Source organism: Accipiter gentilis, chromosome 26 (genome assembly GCF_929443795.1).
Source record: "Accipiter gentilis chromosome 26, bAccGen1.1, whole genome shotgun sequence".
Taxonomy (NCBI): Eukaryota; Metazoa; Chordata; class Aves; order Accipitriformes; family Accipitridae; genus Astur; species Astur gentilis.
In genome coordinates this window covers 23,199,829-23,221,654 of record NC_064905.1, presented here as the reverse complement: position 1 = coordinate 23,221,654, position 21,826 = coordinate 23,199,829, and the positions used below count along the sequence as shown (strand labels likewise).

The 21,826-nt window shown below is 40.2% G+C and overlaps 1 protein-coding gene across 4 annotated transcripts in view; it reads right to left on the bottom strand.

Annotated features, from left to right (window-relative positions):
* The window catches only part of KDM3B (lysine demethylase 3B), a 71,802-nt gene that overhangs the window by 28,389 nt on the left and 21,587 nt on the right, over positions 1-21,826 (bottom strand). For 3 of the 4 annotated variants that reach the window (XR_007509711.1, XM_049829775.1, XM_049829776.1), the window contains 11 exons: positions 20,014-20,181; positions 17,473-17,586; positions 16,928-17,033; positions 15,286-15,410; positions 13,761-13,829; positions 12,277-12,855; positions 8,501-9,746; positions 7,951-8,152; positions 6,409-6,623; positions 5,189-5,341; positions 2,511-2,618 (listed from right to left, as the gene is read on the bottom strand). Coding sequence is in view for 3 of the 4 variants with exons in the window: in XM_049829775.1 (XP_049685732.1) it covers positions 2,511-2,618; positions 5,189-5,341; positions 6,409-6,623; positions 7,951-8,152; positions 8,501-9,746; positions 12,277-12,855; positions 13,761-13,829; positions 15,286-15,410; positions 16,928-17,033; positions 17,473-17,586; positions 20,014-20,181 (3,085 nt within the window). In the remaining variant the exon portion in view is untranslated. Of the gene's footprint in view, positions 1-2,510; positions 2,619-5,188; positions 5,342-6,408; positions 6,624-7,950; positions 8,153-8,500; positions 9,747-12,276; positions 12,856-13,760; positions 13,830-15,285; positions 15,411-15,935; positions 16,037-16,927; positions 17,034-17,472; positions 17,587-20,013; positions 20,182-21,826 lie in introns of those variants that run through there. The other variant, XM_049829777.1, reaches the window with a different exon arrangement.

Genomic DNA, 21,826 nt, shown 5'->3' with positions numbered 1-21,826 from the left:
CGTAAAAGAATGGGTTGACTGCACAGAGCTGTCCTTGAAATAACAGTGATGAACAGGTTGAGAGCTTATGGGTAAAAACTAGGGGCCAAGTCAACAAAAGAAACCTCACTGGTGGTGTTTACTACAGGCCACCCAACCAAGGGAAGCCTGTTGACAAAGTGTTCTTACTTCAGCTACAGGAAGCATCATGCTCACAGGCTCTGAACTTGATGGGGAAATTCAATCACCTTGACACCTGCTGGATAAGCAGCAGAGCAAGCTGTAAACAGTCAAGGAGACTTTTGGAGTGTGTTGAGGATAATTTCTTAATCCAGGAGACAGATAGCCTGACCAGAGATGCATTACTGGACATGTTGCTCACCAACACAGAACTAATCTGAGATGTCAAGATCGGTGGCAGGCTGGGCTGCAGTGGTTGTGCCCTGTACAAATTCACAATCTTGAGGGATATGAGCCAGGTGAAGAGTAGAGTTCAGGACACTGAATTTTAGGAGAGCAAACTTTCAGTTGCTTAAGGAATTAGTCTACGGCCCCCCTGCCCCAGGAAACTGCCCTCAAGGACAAAAGGAGCCAGAGAGAGCTTGCAGGTCTTTAAGAACATTTTTCTAAGAGTGCAAGAGCTCTTAATTCCCACATGTAAAGAGTCAAGCAAGGAAGGCAGGAGAACAGCATGGGTCAGTAAGGACCTCCTGGTCAAATTAAAATGTGCAGTCAGGTACAGTCCCCAGTAACTGGAAAAAGGGAAACATCACACCCAGTTTCAAAAAGGGTAAAAAAGGAGGACCCTGGGAACTACTGACCAGTCAGCCTCACCACAGTGCCCAGTAACATCATGGAGCAGATTCTCCTGGAAGACACATTGAAACATACGGAAGACAGGGAGGTGATTAGAGACAGCCAACACAGCTTCACCAAGGGCAAATTATGCCTGACTAATCTAGTGGCCTTCTTCAGTGGAGAGACTACATCACTGGACACAGGAAGAACCACAGATGTCATCTACCTAGACTTCTGTAAGGCCTTCAATACAGTCCCCCAGAACATTCTTGTAGCTAAATTGGAGAGATATGGTTTTGATGGATGGACTATTCAATGGATAAAGAACTGGCTAGATGGCCTCGTCCAAAGAGTTACAGTCAACAGCTCTATGCCCAAATGGACATCGTTAATAACCAGTGCCCCTTGGGGTCCATACTGGGACAGGTACTCTTCAGTTTCTTTATTAATAACATAGACAGTGGAATCAAGTGCACCCTCAGCAGGTTTGCAGATGACACCAAGCTGAGTTGTGTCTAGCAGTTGATATGCTGGAGGGAAGGGATGCCATCTAGCAGGACCTCAACACGCCTAAGGAGTGGGCCCACATGAACCTCATGATGTTCAACAAGGCCAAGTGCAAGGTCCCACACCTGGGTTGGGACAACCCTTAATATCAATACAGGCCAGGGAGAGAATGGACTGAAAGCAGTCCTGCGGAAAAGGACTTGGGAATACTGGTAGATGAAAAGTTAGATATGAACCAGCAATGTGCACCTGCAGCCCAGAAAGCCATATCGTATCCTGGGCTGCATAAAAAGAAGCGTGGCCAACAGGTCGAGAGAGGCGATTCTTCCCCTCTGCTCTACCCCACCTGGCATCCTGCATCCAGCTCCGGGGTGCCCAGAACAAGACAGACATGGACCTGTTGGAACAGGTCCAGAGAAGGGCCATGAAAATGATGAGAGGCCTCTCTCCTATGGCACCTCTCCTACAAAGAAAGGCTAAGACAGTTGGGGTTGTTCAGCCTGGAGAAGAGAAGGCTCTGGGGAGACCTTATTGTGGCCTTTCAATATAAAAAGGGGGATCATAAGAAAGACTTTTTACCAGGGCCTGTAGTGACAGGAAAAGGGGCAGCGGTTTTAAACTGAAAAAGGGTAGGTTTAGACTGGACATAAGGAAGAAATTTTTTACGATGAAGGTGGTGAGACACTGGAACAGGTTGCCCAGAGGAGTTGTGGATGCCCCCTTGCTGGAAGAGTTCAAGGTCAGGTTGGATGGGGCTTTGAGCAACGTGGTCTGGTGAAAGATGTCCCTGCCCATGGCAGGGGGGTTCAGCTAGATGATCTTTAAAGGTCCCTTCCAACCCAAACCTTTCTATGATTCTATAATTTTTAGGACTAGTTATGTAAACAGTCAAGTAAATTGTCAGTACTATTTACTTTCCCTCCCCCCAACAGAAAAGATGATGATCTTTCTTGCAAGTTCACCAAATTTACCGATACAACTAAAAACAGCTGAGCACAAGAAGTCACAGCTAGTATTAGGAGGCTGTTCACTTCAAACCCACAGCTTGATCTTCCCTGGATTACCTTCCCTTCAAACTTTCCGCTACAGCAAGTGAAAGGCTCCTCTAAATCCACGCTAGAAAAGGTACCAGCTAGAACACTGACCATCTTAGTATTTTCTTCCACTTGCTTGCCCAGAATTGAGACAAAACTTGGAATTTTTTCCTTTCCGGTTTCAAGCATTACCTGTACCAGGAATGATCTGTGTCGGCATAAGATTCTCTGGTTCATGAGATTGACCCTTTGCACACTTCAGCCACGAGAAGACTTCCTCATCACCAATCTCCTCTGTCTCTGGAATAAAGACAAAAAAAGTAAAGTTTTGTACAAAAGTCACTACAACTTTAGAATACAGAATATTGCTGCATCAACATTGTTTCTTTACAGCGCAGGAGGCTAACCTGCAGATGATCTCAGAAATAAACTATAAATACAGACCATCAGAACAGGATCTACAGCAACTTTTTTGCTTCTTTGGATTATAAAACTACCACAGTCATTTTCCCTTCATCTCTAGCAGCTTGTTATTTTCAGTCACCTAAAAATCTTGGCTTCTAGACTCAATTTTTCTTCAATTTTTAATTATCATACTCTTGTCCTCATTATGCTTTCTTAAGTTACAGGGCAATTCTAGCTTCTCTTGTCATCATCTCCCAAGCTTTTTCAGCAAAAAGTGTCTGCAGATCAGTTCCAGGAAGAGGAAACTAAGCTCTCCTGTCAGCATATCTACTTAAAAAGCTAGCAAGTAGCAGACTAATAGTTTGAAAAGTAGTCTGACAAATTTATAATTCTTTAGATTTTAAGCCAAGTTGGGCCTACAAATACGTAGCCGCATAAACTGCATGCCATTCTCTTCCTTTAAAAAGGTTGGGGGGGGGGAGTTGAGTGGGGTAGAATACAAGAAGGATCATATAAAACTTCATTTCAGAGTCATTTAGACCTGGTATAGGTTGTTTTTACGGCACAAAGTTCAGAAGCCTCTTGAGGCAAGTAATTGTATTTAAGTAATACCTTGGTTCTACACTTTGGTCCATTCCAAAGTTTCAGACTTGATTAATAAATCAGAATTACAATACTGTTTTCAGGAAGGCATCATTGACAGACAACACACGTGTGCACACGCACACACACCCCCCCCGCTATCATTAGACATTGTAAAATATCAATCTTTTCATTGTTGACCTCCCTCTGTACACCACTGAGTAAAAAAATTCTCCTATGCCCAGGACACCTCTTCATTTTCACCTGGCATGGGTAAGGTTATCATATTTATTTCCTTGATGTGAGAAGAAAAGGGGTTAAGCAACTATTGCCCTTAAATCGTGGACATCTTTATAGCACATTCTGTCAGTGATATATTCAGTCCCAAATGCTTTTTCCAAGCATGTACAGTGCCAGATACGAGAAACTCTATTCTACTTACTTTCAACTATTTCTGCTGTACCCTGGTTAACCACACCTTAAAGATTGTTATGCTCCCTTCTGGTGTCTTCTGGCAGTAATTTCATATGCTTCATTATTATACTGGGTCTGGCTGGGATGGAGTTACTTTTATTCATAGCAGCCTGTGTGGTGCTGTGTTTTAGACTTGTGACCAAAACAAAGCTGATAACACACTAGTATTTTAGTTGTTGCTGAACAGTTTTTGCACAGTGTCCAGGTCTTCTCTGTTTCTCACTCTACCCACCCCCCTTCCCAAGTGAATAGAATTGGGGGTGCACAAGAGGTTGGGACAGAACACCACCAGGCAGACAAACCAAACTAAGCACAGGGATGTTCATGCCATACAATGTTACACTCAGCAATAAAAAAAGAGATGAGGGAGTTAAGGGGGTTAGCCATGCTTTTGCTTGGGAAACTGCTGGGCAACAAACGGTCTGCCTTTGGGAGGTGGTGAGTGATTGCCTTTGCATCACTTCCTTTGTTCTCTTTTCTTTTTCTATTTCTTCTTTGTTTATTAAGCTATTTTTATTGTGACCCACAGGTTTTTCTTCTTTTACTCTTCCTCTTTCCTCAGTCCCAGTGCCATGGGGGAGTGAGCAAGTGGCTGCTTGGTGCTTAGCTGCCTACTGCGGCTAACCCACAACAACGATATAAAAATAGGGGACTTCACATTTTAAAAAACCCATTGCTTTTATAATCCATTCAGTGTTCTCTGGCACCTTTACCCATAATGAACAGACAGCAGTACTCACAGTTATTACCATACAGCATTTTGTACATCTGCTCCATATAATAACGTAACTGTCACTAATAGCCTTACACTTATTAAGATTGTCCATTGTCAGCACTCACGCTACCAAAGTGGTCTCAATAGAGTAAAATACACAAAAAAGCAACCAGGTATTCACTTTTGTAAACACAGTGTGCCTCTATTTGTTAGAAGCTGGACTTACTGAACTTCTTCCTGAATTACAAACCTTAGTGCATCAAGGAATCAAAAAAGGAAGAAAAGTTTCCAATCTAACTCCTTGTTACAGAAAGGAGTTCTCTGCAACATCTGCTTACTAGTTCATCTTGTGATAGTTCCAAACTGTTAAAGTATTACTTAATTTTTCTTTTATACTCTAAGGAAAAGATGGAACTATACAGTAGTCTGTCTCAGTACACAGCCTATGCCTGCTGATTTTGTAATTTTAATAACCAAATTCTAACCAAACAGATAAAACACAGGTATCTAAGGAAACGAAGAATGGAACAGCAGCATGCAAGACAGTAGTGCCAAAGTTCTAAACCTCCAGCCTCCCAAGCTGATACTCATTAACTCTCCCACAAAACCTTCAGCAACTTCCCAGAAACTATCAGCACTGAAAGCCAACCAGTTTGAAGATTACAGTGGAGGAAAAAAAAAATCCAGTACTCACCGCTACGTGGACGATTCTTCCTCAGCCGGTAACAGTCCAGACAGACCCCAAAACCACACTTGCGACAAACCCAATGAATATTGAAGAGTGTTGTCTCACATACATCACACATTTCCCTCACGCCACGTACTGCTCGCTTCCATGCCACTTTCTCTATAGGGAGAAGGAACATTGGGAATTACTGCTTTGACATTTTGCATTACTCCCACCTAACTGCAGAGTATCACAGTAACATTGATAAAGAAACAATTCACGGAAACATGACTTGAGGGCAGAGCATAGAAACACATACTGTTTACATCTACAGACACATTCTTTGAGTTGCTAGTCTTGTGACACTATTAAAATCCCCACTTCTAAGAGCGGGTAAGGTCAAGTCCCAAAATGCACACACTACAAGGAAATGGAGCACCTTACAGAGTTCTATAGTACCTGAATTGCAAGGAGCACTTCTAGAACTTACAGCAAAATTACAAAATTTCTGTGAGTTTTATGAACAAATAACATGAACTTATAAAACTATAAAGAACGCGTATTTAGTTTTACTAATTGGAGGCCAGTCAACTCTTCAGATTATAAACCAACACTGGCTGAGGAAAGGGAAGTCCTCTCCAAATGGCTGCCCTTGTACATTCCAGAAGCTAAAGAGAAAAAAATCAGATAGAGCTATCCATGTGATAGGCTGAACTGGATACCTTTAGATAATTTTTTCTAGACGCACTCCCCTTCTAGGGGCAATGCTGGCAACTAGTTGCTCAGCTGAGTCCTTGCAGGCTGAACGCAGGTACTACTCCCTCCCTAGAAAACCCTGAGCTTTTATGTGATGCCCCTAGAGTATAACAGGATAGGAACATGTAAGAAAAGCTGCTCATTAAAGCATAGCTGGTAAGCATGATAAGTGTTCTGGACTTATTTCTATACTCTTAGGAGCACAAGTCAGGTGATTTCTGCATATATTTATTGAAAAATAATTTAACAATGTCTGGGAAAGTTATCATTAGCTTTCTTGGTAGTAATGTTGCACGGATCCAAAAGAAAAATCCCAAATGCTGGTCCCACAATTACACACCCCCCAAAGAAGTGAATATAGCCTTCTCTTTGGAAAAAAAGGAGAAGCATTTTAACAAGAAATTATATTACACTTTCAACTCTATTCCACTGCATTGTACACACATTACACAGAGAAGATGGACAAAAAACACGTCAAAAGCCCAGCTTACGATGTGGCTCCACCATCATCATTGCCTCCTTCTCTGACATAACAAGCTGGCAGAATTGGTCCCCCACATTGGCAAGGATATATTTGGAAGTTTCCAGATCGATCCCCTCTGCAGGGGCGGAGGAAGGAATCCATAGGCTCATGGCATCAGGGTCACTCTGTTGTGGGTTCAAGAAACCCTCTACTCGTAGAATACCTTTCCGGGTAAATATCAGCCTGCCGAAAACAGGATGGAGTAATTGAGAAGCTGTTCAACCACCTTTAACTTATAATGCCATACACTATGTCAGAATATAAACCCAGAAAGGGGAAAAATAGGCTTGAGCTGGAGTGCTATATTCTACAGCCAGTACAATTATTATGCAAATCCAGATAACACAGAGAATAAGATACACAAGGGCAATGGCCACAAAACCCACTGGAATGAATCCCCAGGTCCCACAAACATTGGTAGGAAATTCCACATACAGGAAATTGCTACAGCTTGTTAAGTCATATTTCTCTATACCATTAATAGAAAGAGGTGACAAAATTTGGGCTGCTGCATGATGCTGCTTGTAAAAATTCTGCACGTTTCTCATTCTCTACTTGAATTCAGGAGGAAGTTATTTCCCAACTTTTGCAAAACCAATATTTCATTTCTGGCTAGGGCCACTAGCACTTGGCAACTGTTCTAACAGTTCATATTTCAAGACATACAAAAATCCTTATCATACCTACTATGCTTGCCACTGCTCTCCACAGAGATAAGTCACTACTGTTTTATCAGTAGCTGTTGACCCTCCTAGTCTTTGTGTGGTAAAAGGAGTAACAACGTAAGTTACAGAACCCTGAATGTCTCCTGCCAATATTAAAGGTAACTTCATTTTCAAGCAAAAACAATCTTGTCTTTAACCTCAAAGCTAAATTAATTTTTAACAAGTTCAGGAAAAGAAGCAGCTATAATCCTTACTGGATGGGTGGCACATACTAAAAATTCACTTCATCCTTTATATGCCAGAAAGTGAACAAACGTCTTTTTGGAAAAAGATGCACAGCACTTGCTCAAACAGGCAGTTAAGGAAGATGAAGACAAGTATGACAGGTCAAGGAACAGTAAAATGTGTATGCAACAGAAAGAAAACACAGGCAGTGTTCTACTCCTAAAAATCAGTTCTGTACTCAACAAAACCTAGTCAAACATTAGCCTCATGCTGGCACTGTTTAGTTACTTGTTGACCAAATTAAATTTTTTTTCTCTGTTCTGAACTCCTTATGAATGAGGGAGAGAACAGCAGTAAAATTCTACCCAATAAAGCAAACTCGATCTCCTGAGGTGGGACCTGGAGGCTCACTTAGTATCATATAGCTGTATCTTCCAACAGCAGCTCTTCCTACCCCAGTGAGGGAAATCCAATCAGGTGATGCAGGGAAATGCAAGACGACAATCAAAATCTTCATTATTGTACCCAGGCACATTAAATAAGTAAAACATAATTACTTTTTGCTTGGACATGGTCCAACCACTGCACATAGACTACATATGAAGGAAGAATTTGAGCACCTTCGGAAATGGAAGAAGCGACATGCCACAGTTGAGTCATCCTGCTCTTGCTCCTTAAATTTGCGGTACCGCTCCAGACGGCACTCCCGGCACTTGTGCAGATGTGGAGCTACATTGATGCAAGAGCCATCCTGGAGAAAAGGCTCACCTGACTGCTTCAACTTCCTCACCTTACTCATATCTTTCAGCACAGACTGGCCAACTGGGTGAGGCAAAGTAGAAGTGAAAATCCATTAGCTAACAGCAACAGCAAAACATATTTTCAGAGATCTGTATGGTCATACCCATGCAAAACCAGTAAGACTGTTCCAAGTCTGCAGCATATCACACTTTTCTCCTGACAAATATATGCTTAAACATTTCTCAAAGTGAACATCTTAATTCACATACAAGAATCATTAAGGTTGAGCCTTGTAAATATCCTGTGTGCTGCCTGCTGAGCATAAATGAGGTTTACACCTGTGGTTAGTTCACATAGTTCATCACACAGGAGATATCCCAGTATCCCACCTCCTTGTGCTTCCAAGACAACATGCATTCAAGTCATCACCTTTTAGGGGAGCTGTGCGAGGCCGGCCCTTTGGGGCTTGCTTCCCTTTTCCTTTCCCCAGCAGCAATTCAGCATTGCGCTCTGCATTGGGACCTAGCTTTGCCATCAAGTGGTCTGGGATTCCCTTCATACAAGCCTTGGCCTGCAACTGGTCTTCAGAGTCACTCAAATCTGACAGGTCACTATTGGTGCTGGAGTCTGAGTCTTGTTTGGAAGTCAAGCTCCGCTCATCTAGAGAGAACCTTTTCACAGCTTCAAAAGGGGCTTTGTTCTCCTGTGGAAACTCTGCCTGTGAAGAGAAAAAGCTAGGTGGATGTCTGCCAAACACATTAGAGAAAGTTTTCAGAAGAGGATTGTCCTGCTGCCCAGGCCCAACAGCTGGTTTTTCTTCTGTTGGGCTGGAGGAAAGCGTGGGCATCTCAATAGGCTGTGTCAGGTTGCTGGTTGGCGAGCTGGAACGGCCATTCCCTACAGTGGAAGGGCTCTGAACACCAGCAGCAACTGTTGAACCAGGAGCACTGGAGATCATCTTTGAGGAGTCAGTTGTTATAAACAAGGTTTTCTTCTTAGCTAGAGAAGAGTCTGTAGAGGTGAGCGATTCTGGCCAGCCAGAAGAGGCCTTATGACCCACAGGTGTAGAGGGAGTAGAAACCCCTGTCTGAGATGAAGATGCAAAGCCACTAAAAGGACTAAGTTCTGCTTTCTCAGCAAATGCCAGGAAAGGGTTTGAGGGTTCCTCTCTTGATAGCTTTGGGGGCTGTAAAAATAGGTTTTCATGACTATCTGGGGGACGAGTATTCAACAGACTTCGTGAAAAGGCTGGCGTAAGGGTAGGCATAGATTCCACAGGCAGCTTCCGCTCCACAGAACTGCCAGACTGGGGTCCTGGTTTAGTGTCCGCTGAAAGAATTTTACCTTTACAGATCCCAGTACCCACACTCTCTGTACACTGCTTGAATGAGTCCCGACTAGAGGCATCTTCAGTCAAGCTCTCTGAAATGACCGTGAAGTAGTTACTGGAAGGTAGATTTTGGGACATGCATTGAAAAAACAAGTTCTTGGACAGATCAGAATCTTTCTGAGCCTCTTGCCCAGTACTACAGCCAAAAGAAAATCCAGAAGGCTTGCTTTCTGGAGTCACCACTCCATTTGATTGGCTCCTTCCACCCCCAAATATCAAGGACTGGGAAGCACTTGGGATAGAGACTCCAAATCCAGAAGAAGACAAAAGTGAATTTCGGGAACTCTGAAACAAAATTAAAAGCATTAGCCTATTAAAGCATTCTTGTTTGATTCAGCAATACCTTGGTTCATCTAATTGCACAATTAGCAATCTACTATTAGAAACTTCCAGAAGAATTATTTACAATGAAGAAGTTTCTTTAAAGATTCTGCTAGACTAATTTTTCCTACCTACAAGCTATTGAAACTAATGAGCTAATGGTGCCCATTACATACTAAAGACACATGGAGAAAATGAACACTTAATGTCTTATCATGCTTTAGAACAAAAGTGAGACACAAGACAAAGTGAACTGATTCAAAGAAAAGCAACTTATTTAAACTGCTGATTGTTTTAATTCAAGTCAGCAAGAAGGGAACCTTAATTGAAACTGCTTTTCAATAAGCTCCCATCTTTCACCCTCCCCCAAGATCACCCTGATAAGCTTCTCCTACTTAACCAGCACCCTTGAAATAATTAACTTAGTTTGCAAAGTTAATTAAACAAAGAAAGCCCTCTAGCAGTTAGCGAACAAACTGTTCCTGGTCACAGCAAGCCACATCTGCTGACAGGTAGATAGATGCCTGTGATGTAGTGCCTTGCAGGGGATTACTCAGCAAATGTTAAGCACAAAGGGCTTAATTTTTATGATCTTCAAATACTGGAAAGCCTTCTGACTTGCAGATTTCTACTAGACCCGTAACTGTGACATGGAATATTCACTTGCTCTCTTCTCAAATCACACTTATTCCAATTTTCCAATTCTCACAGTCCTACTGTAACTGATTATATTCTACGACTAATTCATCAGTTCTATTCCTTTTCTTTGACTTTCCACTTAGAAATCTTCTCATGAGGAATACTCATGATTAGTAAAATTTTATTCCAAGGCCATGTTAAATACAACCACAGCTTCTATGCAACACATCCTACTGGTCATTAGTGTCACACATTAGTGTCAACCTCCAGCTGTAATAACTTTAACAACATATTAATGTCCCCCATGACAGTTCTTCCAGATATTAGAATTTCAGGTATTTCTTTTTAGAGCCAAAATAATTTTCACAAACCAAGTTCTAACAGTTTTTAAAAGTATATTAATATGAATGCAAACCAAGCTCATTAAGTAATCTCAAGGACCAAATCACACTATGATAAATGGATAGTCCAAAGCAACAACAAGTGAACTATCTCCAACACTCTTAGTGATTTATGTCAGGTTCCCTCCCTCAAGGAAAATATAATTTGAAATGGACTAGTGGTTTGCCTGCAAATTCTGAACCCAGATTATTAATGATTTAAAACAAGTGATTTGGAGTTGGGGAGAGGGAGGGAAGTAGAGGCGGTACCAAAATTTCTCAGTACAATTAAAGTTCTTCCCTAATATCATTGATGAAAGATACAATTTCTACCATTCACCTACACAATTTGTAGCTGCTCCCAATTCTGAACTTTTTTCTTTTTTTTTTTTTTTTCCTTTTTTTGGGGGGTTGGGAGGGGCAGGGGTGTGCGGGGCAGGGTGGTGGAGTGGAAGAGAGAGCAGGTTATATTATAACAATTTAATTACATAACACTCCTGTCTTCTAAAATTCTATTTCTCTTTTACATGTTACCATCTAGGAATCCTTATCCCAAGGCAAACAACTCACCTTTCCCCCATTTCATTAGCTAATATAAAAGACAGGGATGAAAGCAATCCATCTAACCTCCTGGCAATCACCTTGGACTTTCTAATGTGTCTCCCATTTTCTTCACTTTTTTATACAGTAGACTATGAGTTTCTTAATTTTTGCTGTACTTACTGAAGTGGGGTTTTATTTTTATAAGCCTTCATCTGATTACTTAAAAAGTCCTTTATTTTGTTTTTAACAGGGTTTCCCTTCTACTTTTTCACTTTTCCCCTTGAAAACAAAGGCATAACTAAAAGGTCTTCAAGCTGCTTCCAGACTGAGCTCTTCACTAAAATTTCCTCTAAGGGTACCCAGCTCAAATGTTTTAATTATTTATTTGTTTTCAGCCCTAGATAGTACGTGATGCAACTGGCTCATTTTTCTACTATGGAGATATCATAGCTGTAACAGACAAGTTGGGCATCTATAAAAGGTCCTCTAAACGCAGCCTCATTGTTTTTCAGGGTTTTTTTTGTTTGTTTGTTTGTTTTTTTATTTTCTCCCTCAAGTAACTTAAGTGTTCAACTCAGTGCACATTTGTTCATATAAAGGTAAGAGATATTAAGTAGGTTATCTTCCATATGACACAACAAAATCATATTAAGTGCAGTGCTTAAAGTGACTTTAAGGCTGCATTTCTGAGATTAAGGATCAATAAAGGCAAGAGTGCTAAAAAGTTGTCTCTTACAAATCCTCCACCAAATATCTTAATTTTCTTTTGAGTTCTTAGATCAGATAACAGAAAGGTTTCCTTTGGGAAGGGAGGGATTCATCAGAGAAGAAGTTTTCTCAATTCCACGGACACACTTTGTAACAGGAATATGTTGCAGAACATCTGTTGCAAATATGTGTGTCTTGAATATGCTGGATCATGAGCTACTCACCTCTCCCTGGGCTTGTGATCGGCCTGCTTTCAGTTTCTCCTGTCCAGTAACAGCTGGCAAACTGGTATCAGAAATTCTCACAGTTGTTGGCGTCAAAGCAGTTGTAGTAACTGCAGTTGCAGAAGTCACCGTGCCTTGGCCAACCTGTTCCAGTGATTTTCCTGCCTCTTTACATCCAGATCCAACTAGTAATGCTTGTCCAGCCACAGAGGGAAATGGAGCAAAGGGCAATGGTGTGTCACCACCAACTGGCTCATCTTGGACAACTAGTGTTCGGCCATTCTCTTTGGTGTAAGTGGCAAAGCGAATATTGCGATTAATCTGAGGAACGAATGAAGGCAACTGTTTGGCCCTTGGATCCAGTCCAGTTTCGCTATTGGAGCCTCCTTTCCAAGAACCTCTGCTTGCCTCGCCTCCATCACTACCATTGCTATCCACCTCGCCCCTCTCCTTTAGCTTCTTTGTTGCAGGATCACACCCAGAATCTGAAGCATTTTTCCTTCTCCGTCCATCCTTCCCCTCCAAACTTTCTTTCTTCTTTTTCCCTTTAGATGATTTAGCTGCTTTTGGGCCCCCTCCCTATAATAGACAAAACCAGCAATCACTAAACAGATCAGGATACCTGTTAACATTCTTCTGTTAGAACAGAATACATTACACTGTTCTTAAGCTTAGGAACATTTAATCACAAACTGAGACATCTAAGGAAAGATACTATGTGAACACAGAACACAAGCATAAGTGCAGCCTTGTATTTTTTGTACTAGAATAGGATCTTCACAATAAGATTTTTAGCTGAGCTACTTTGCTGTAGCACATACCACATCATGGCAGATTTTAGGAAACATGCAACATGACCATACTCTGACATAGTTCTTGCTAACGTATGAAAACTATCTGCACACTCCTTTTTGCTGCAAGTCTAATCCCCACAGTTCTTTTGAAGGGCACACTTTTTGTCTGCTTCTCAAAGCCTACAACATTTAACTACAGGAGATACCTTGCCCTTTAGCCTAGGGTAAAAAAAACAAGTTCAAATGTTATCAAGAAACCTCTCAACTGAAGCAATGCAATGCCACAAGCATGCAAGCCTGCTTCAGAGAAGCCAGATGGTAATTTTTAGAAATGCCTAAAAAGGTCCGTGAAGAAGCACAAAGTGATCCCGTTAGAAAAAGGCAGTGAGCAGAGAGACATTCTTTATCAGAGCACTACCCCTTAAAATGGAGCACAACCACCATGATTATTGACCACCACCCCCCAAGATCCACAATGAACTTAGTAAAAGAGGCCCGAATGAAGAGATTGTTTAAAGAAACCTATGACTATCTCTCAAAGTGGTAAAGCAAATTTTCCTCTTCCAATTACATTATCAAAAGCCCACAGTGAACACAGCATCAGTTCTCAGTTGTCTCCATATTTTAGATAATTTGCATGTAAATATGAAGTTTCACACTGTATATACAAGACCTTAACTGTTGTAGTACCTCACTTGGAGAAGTGTTATCCATCACCACATGAATTAGTCGAGGATCCACCGACTTTATTTCACCACTCTAATTTTTATGCACATTGATATCGAGGACATAGGAGGAAGAAAAGAGGAGATTAGTTTTTTAATTCAGATTATATAGTATCAACATAAGAGACCTTAAACACAGGGTTACTCTATGGCCCCTCTCCCATTTGCCTCTTCTTTCTGTCCCACTTCCTTAGTAATACTATATACAGCCTTCTACTTCTACTACTTTACCTTCTATCCTTTTGCTCCCTCTCTATTTCAAAAACTTACAGATTTGATTCCTACCACTCTTTCCTTGTATATTTGCTCTACTGAGCATCTCTAGAGGCATTCATTGCCTTAAACACAGCTCTTCTTAAATTTGATTTAGTTCTAGCCTTCTGCACATTCACTCTGCTAGATGTAGAAAAGACTACTGGAAAGAAGCACATCAGTTGATGCTGACTACCCTCATCAGCGCCTCCCCAAAAGGACCAATGAATACCCAATCTCTGTAACTGTGCTTAGAGGTTACCTTTTTATTTCACAGTAGATACACAGTAAGTTGAGTGCTTCCTGGCATGTATCTGCTGAAAGCATATACTCCACAATTTCAATGTCTCTCTAAAGTACTATACTTATTTACTATATACAGCATACTTTTTTCTGTGCACCAGCAATAGATTTAGTAGTCAGAGCACAGGATTACTGCATGTGTACATAGGACTTACTGGGCACGTTCAGTGCATTCATTCTGCACATGTATTTTACTGCACATCAAAAATACCACAGGGGCGGAGGGGCGTGGGACACGGCATGGGACCCGAAAACATGACAAAAGTGCTACTGCTACAGTAATTTACACACAGCACCACAGACCTGTTCCTAGTTGCTCCTGAAGGAGGAAGCCATTAGGAACAGGCTGCTGTTAAGACCGAATTACCTGTCGGACTGCACAGAAACATATAATACAAACCAGGTAAGTCTAGCAGTGCACAGATTTTCTGTACTGCTTACACCACTTACTAGGTTTACTGATAGGAACAGGGGAAAAATAAACAGCCTAAGCTAAAATACATCAACAGTTCTGTTTAAACTAAGACTTCATCTTCTATGCTACACTTGTTTCAAACCACTTGTACAGCCTGTCAGATAGAAGCTGAGAGAAGGCATAGGAAGACTACAGCATAATAGACCAAGGTAGCTTTCTGTACATCAGCATGCTCTCCCATCCAGAAAACCACTTCCAATATTTTTTCACATAGCGCTCATTTCCAAAGAAATTCTTATAGCTTCTTTTATAGAAGTGGTCTGTGTATCATCATTTATTGTGGAAAGTCATCATAACAAAAAAAAAAAAATATTCTGCAAATCGCAACGTGGATAATTTTTATTTGCTTTAAAAAATGAGTAAAGAACCAAAAGCACAAGTTTTGGTAAAGCTGTGATTCTCCACGAGATGTTGAGGAATGCTGTTTTAGGAACACCAAAGCAGTGCTTCATATTTTTACCTCAGTCACAGACACTTCCATAAGACGAGTTATTGGGTCTTGATGGCTCACAACACCAGAGAGCCAGCTATTTTCATCCTCTGGTTGGTAAACCTTGACTCTTTGGCCTTGGACACTGTAAGGACCTGGAAAAGAAGGACTTTGAGTACATTTTCCAGACAAGCTTTGTGTCATACTAGTTAAGAGTCATACAATGAAAGAGTTCTGTGCACATAATTAAGGCTTGAAGTGTCATCTTTCAGGTGGAAAAAAATTAAAACACTAGGGCTTCTGCTGCAAATCCTGCATAAGCCAAATATTCTATTGTAAAAAGTCAATAAGCCCTTATTGCCGTAACTCAAAGTTACTGTAAAGACAAAATTAATACAGTTTAGAAGTAAAAAAAAAAGTGAAAGATCAAAATAAACTCACTCCTTTGACAAAATCAAGCTAGACGGGGGGGAGGTCCTTGCTAACTAAACTATTTTGCTTTCTCACCTACAGGTCAGTAATTATGAAGCATCAATCCAGTGGACAGACATAGCATTCTGACTCAGTCCAGATGCATCAAATCCCAGTATAAACCGCATGCATTTCAGAATAGAAACATATATTTGTAACTGTGGAAAATTTAATATAATTGCACAAATATCCGATGTCTCTAAACCAACCAGTCTTAGTTCTTTGACACGGGTAATGGATCATCTACAGAAAGGTTTCCTCCGACCCTGCCCTCACTCTCCACATCAGCATGCAGAGCTTTCCTCCCACCCTAAGTCCAGACAAAAAAAACTTTGTTAATATTAGATCATCAAAATCCACATGATCCAACAGCCTATATCTGATAAACCCAGAACTAGGCATTTCAGAAGGCGGCTCCAAACTGGACAATTCTGAGGCTACTTGCTCACGTAAGAAGTATTGTCCTCATAGCATTTTTATCAACAAACATTTTATTTAACCAAAAGGCACCAAATACCCATTAAGAATTACATCGTCCTTCAAATGTAAGCCTACCCCTAGGGTGGCCACCTGGCCCATGAACCCAAACTCTGAATAGAAAATCATTTTAGCCCTCAAACTAGAAGACCCCAATCTGACAACAAAAGCTGCAATCAGGCTAACCCTAACACACAATCCAGACAACAGTTAAGGTATTAACTCTCTGCTGAGCAGTCACAGCCAGACCATATTTTCAACTTAAACAATTCATGTTTTAATTATCAAAATGCCAAAATTTGAATTTGACATAACAAATGAATTTTTTTTAAAGATCAACAACTACAGAATAACTTCACTTCTAAATTTCCAGTATTATAGAACAGAACCACAGAACAGGACCAAAACTTTAAAAATACAAACCTAAAACTTAAAATAAAGGAACTTGTAAATACACGGATGTTATCAATTCTATGTTAATCCTACTTCAACTACATCTTCAGTGATCATTCACAGTATGTATTTCTGGTTTTATCCCAGCAACTGCTTACCTGTATCTGTGACAAAACAATGCTTCTTTGTAAAGAACGTGCAAAACAATACAGAAAATTGACCTTCCAAATCAAACAGTAACAGATACTATTACTATTCTCCTTCACAAATCCCACCATAGTCTACCTGTTCCACAACAAAGTAGCTCTGAGACAGAAAAACACAGTCTCACCTCTGCTAAATATCTCCTGAAGCTTCTGGTCATTGATCAATGCATTGACAGATTCTCTTAGTGAAGGCTGTTCCTGCAGAATCTGATTTTGACTCTCTGTTCCCATCTGCCAACAAGAAACAGTTTTAACATAAAAGTCTAGTCTTTCAATGCAATAGAATCATTAGTTTTCAAGGGACAGCTCTCTCTGAGACTGACAAACCAAAAAAAGAGTAAAATTAATAAAAATATTGCTGAACATGCCAGGAGGAAAATAAGGACTAACTATGCAAAAGCTGTTGCAAAACTTCCACTGCAACTATTAGCTACGCAATGCTTGACAGCTAGCTCTCTAACTGACCAATACAGAGAGGAATTAGGACTTTCTGAATGCAGATGGAGATTAGGTAAGCACCTGGAAAAACAGGGAAACAAACACAAATACATGACAGGACAGTGAAAGGAGGAAGACAAGAATATCTAAGTGGAACAGTAAAAAAAAAAATTAAACTGATAAGCACAGCATGAAGTTAAATTTGCACTTTAACTGAGCACAGTTCAAATACCTGAAACAAACGTAATCCACTGGCATCAGACAGGAAACGTAAATGTCTGTCCAGAAGAAACTCCACTGGGACCACAGAGCCTAAACCCAGCTTATCTACTAGAGGAGTGAAGGTCTGTGATGAACAACAAAAAACAAAGGTTATAAAAATGACTGAGCACACATACGGGCCAACAATAGTTGTTTTCACATGCTATTTTAAGTATCACAAAGACTTAAAAGTTTCATTTCTCAACTTGCACCATCCAGTGCCTGAGTTTTAATGCAAATTATCACTCACTATGCCTAAGCCAATAATTCCTGCAAGTGTGGCATATTACAAGAAAGAACTACAGAAAATTGGCTCCACTTCTTCATTAGAACTTAAAGCAGAACTGAAAACACCTTTTGTGGTATTTGTTTTTTCACAGGTAAGCATCTTCCGATGCTCACATTAAAAAAAAGCTTTAGTTAATGGTGCAAACTATCCTACGCATTTTGGGTACAGCCTCTTGAAAGCAGCATTTTTATTCCCGTATAGAAGTCGGGTGTAAGTAATTTATAGGCATATTATTAAAGGGGAGCTTTTTTTGCTAGCACTTTGTGCAAAACTGAAGTTCATAGCAGGTATACTATTGACATTCAAGCTGCAGGACAAATCGCTAAAAATACCTAGCAGAAACAGAACGATAAGCCTTATAACATAACTTGCTGATGGAAGAGGAAGTTTCCAACCATTGGAGTCTCTGAAATGTGTCATCTATCTCATGCTCACACTTACATGATTTTAACACACAAGTATTCATGACATTTTTCCCTTAACAGTTCTCATTAAGTTTGTTCACACTCCATTCTCCTGCACACAACAGTATAATATAAAATTTATTTTCTCAGTTTATGTAAAACTATTTCTTAAAAGTGAACAGGCTACAAGAAAGAGACAATGAAGGATGAATACGTATTCGTAAGTCATACATCTCAAAAAAACCCAAAAAAAAACCCCCAAAACCCACAACCCCAAAACCCATCCCCCCCAAAAAATTCACCTTATAATGCTAAGTAGTTGGCTTCCCAGAATTGTCTACATTGCACATAGCTACTCTGGTGCTTTGGCTAACTCCAGTCTGTATTCCTATGCAGTTATTTGGGTAGGCCTCTAGTACTTACTGAAACCTTGAGTGCTCACGCAGCTGTCCAGAGTACATGGGATGGAAACATTTTTTTCAGCAAGTCTACAAATACAGCTCGAGTTATACTGGAAATACTCTAACAGGTTCTGACACAACTCATTACACAATTTGTTTGCAGACTATGGTAATACCCCCAAATCACACCCCCAAATCACTCAGATATCAAGTTATTAGGGAATCATCTGAAAGAAACTGATCCTGTATAAACACAGTTTCCCAGATGAAATTTAAGTGGAGTTCACTCTTGGAGACAAGTTGGATGTACACTGAAAGGAAAATTCTGCCTATTGAAAAAACACTATATACAAAATCTCTGCTGTAAAGGCCTTGTTTTCTTCTGCCTTAAGACAAATGCAATAAAGAAACCCTCAGAGAAAGATGCAGTGCTGAACTTGTTGCTTTGAGCCCAAGTGTCCATTTAAAACACTAAATTCAAATTCTACCAAGGCACAAGGTCCTTGAATTGAAAAGACATTTCAACATGCCCATGCACAAAATGTAGTATTAAAAAGCAGAAAGTAGGATTCCAAGCAGTCCAAGAACTGCAGGAGAAAAAAAAAGAGCAAAATAATAAAAACTAAACAGCATGAATAGGATTCTCACATATAATGATCTTTCCTTTTCAGAACCCACTAACAGAAGAAAGAAGGATGCAAGGAATGCTCTTCACTGTATACTACTCATCAGGATGTTTGCAAAAAGGGTATATTCAGATATGCTAGCTAAAACATATTGGCTTTGGTCTCAAGTGTCATGACATGTAACTGCCACATAAACAGCAATAGGGATAACCACTTCAAGAAACAGGAGAAAATTTTCCATGTCATGTTAGTTAATGCTGACAACACCACTGAAATCAAATTTTTAGTTTAGATTAGGAGTGGCCAACTTATGGTTTATAGTCAGGCATAGCCCATAGCCTATTTTCTTCCCCAAAGTGCCTTCAGGGACACCTACTAAAATTATGCAGCAACCTTTAGCATACAGAGCTCTAGAGAGTCCATAGTAAGACTAAAAGGCTTATTCTCACAATCCAGAAAAGCCTAACACACTCAAAGTTCTAAAATAGGGATAAACAATCTTTTCAGATATGTACCACACTTCTTCAGAGACCCACAATATCTCATTTCCATGAGGTATCGACTTTCTTTCTGGGGCAGAACTGGAAGCATCCTGCCTCTCAGATGCCTTTGCAAAAGCACTATAATCCCCAGTTAACTGCTCTCCTATTCACCATTTAAAAAAATAAATCCATCCCCAAGCAATTTTTGATACTTGCAAAATGGTGCCCTGTACAATATCCAAGCCCTGTGTTTCACAGTAGAGTTGATGCAAACCTCTGAGGGTGTGAAAGCTTTTGGCCAAATACTCACCAGTGCAGGCCACTGTGCCAGTGAGACTCGAGTCCCCTGAAGCATAACTGGATCATTTCGAGGTGCCCAAACCAATGATCCTTCCAGCAACAACACTATAACTTCTTCAGCATGGACTTTCACCCAGGCATGTTGCTTCCAGTTACAGCCATCGAATTCCACAAAGATCTGATTAAAAAAAATATATAGAAGGTATTTCAGCTCTTTTCAGACACTGAATAGAAAAAAAATATAGATTCCTACAGTCCCTATGGATAAGGAGAGAGTAGCTTTAGTCAGAAAAATCAGGATAAGTATTGTAATGATAATACTGAGAACATCACATCTATATAGCTATCAAACGTTACAAAAGAAAAGGGAATCAAGTTCACAGCAATTTATCCCCAAACACACATCACTGGCTCCAAATGCTGCGTTTAAAATGCAAAATTAAAGATGTGAAAATTGTTCATTCCAAAATACAGCTGATGACCCAATGCAAGCCTCTTTCACATTGTGATTTTTTTAGAGAATTTAGACACTCTTACTTGGCACTTTAACAGACAGCCTGCATCAGTATGGTTAAATGACATTCACAGAATTAAATCCTTTAGCCAGGAAAGTTTGTGTTTGTGAAATCAATTCTAAATCAGAAGTTCTGTGTTGCGTTGTACATTATTAAACTCCCTGAACCAAATGCAAATATTGTGGATGGCATGGGATTATCCAGAAATACCTACTCACCAGATTTTTCATTACCTTATTTACAAGTGTGACAATATAAACCACACTACCATTCTAAATCACTGTTCTGAGATATCACCCTCTTTTTTCCTAGCACAAAGGACAAATGCTAAAGCCATATGAAATTACATGGCAAGGATGCTAAGAACAGGAACGCAGGTTACAAGTCTCATTCCATGTCCTAACAACTAGGGCTATTAAATGTTAAGACACAGTCACATTCCAATCTTTCATCTACAGAACTTACATACGACACAAATATAATCAAATATGTCAGATGAACAGCAAGAAATTCCTAATCAGTTAAGAAACACCTTAAGCTAGACAGTCAAAACAGAGTTTTGTAATAATTACAAGATCACTGTGGGTAACAGGGCACTAACCAGAGACAGACAGCTCTCTGCTTTACCAGTAATCCTTATTAAAAGAGATATTAACAGAGCACTCACACTCCTCCCACCAGACTCAAAAGCTCAAACTCCAAGGGGAGAGGGAGCGAATATGAAGCAATTCTCCTGATGAACTCTTGAACTCCATTGCTGCTTAAGCTGCCCTACAGAGAAAGACAACTGGATCTTTCAATATATCCTTCCTTCAAATCACCAGATTTCAGCAATATAGTGCAAAAATTGGACTGAACACCTTTTTTGTTTCAGTGGGCCTGTACCTTTCTTAATATTACATTTGCACTACTTTGGCAGTACTGTTGTCCCACAACTGGGGTTCATTTACCCAGTGTGCAAGCCAATAACACATGGAGTAGAGGTATTTTCAATCTAATTTCACTGATGCACATGAACAGGTGCCTGTCTCAAGATAGCACACCCTTACCTCAAAAAAATCCAACTAATACATATTCATTGTTATTTTCCTTAATGATTGGTCCTTTCTTCTTCACCCCTCATGCAAATTAGTGCACAAACTCTGTCTTCATCCTTCATTGTCTTCTTTTGAGTAGGTGGTCAATGAGTTCAGTAGTCACGATCTACCTCTGTAGGAATTACCTTTTACCTACTACTTCCCTAATCTTGGCAGTTCCAAGCGGTTCTTCAAGGTTTATTGGCCAGACCACAATCCATTACCTCTTCTG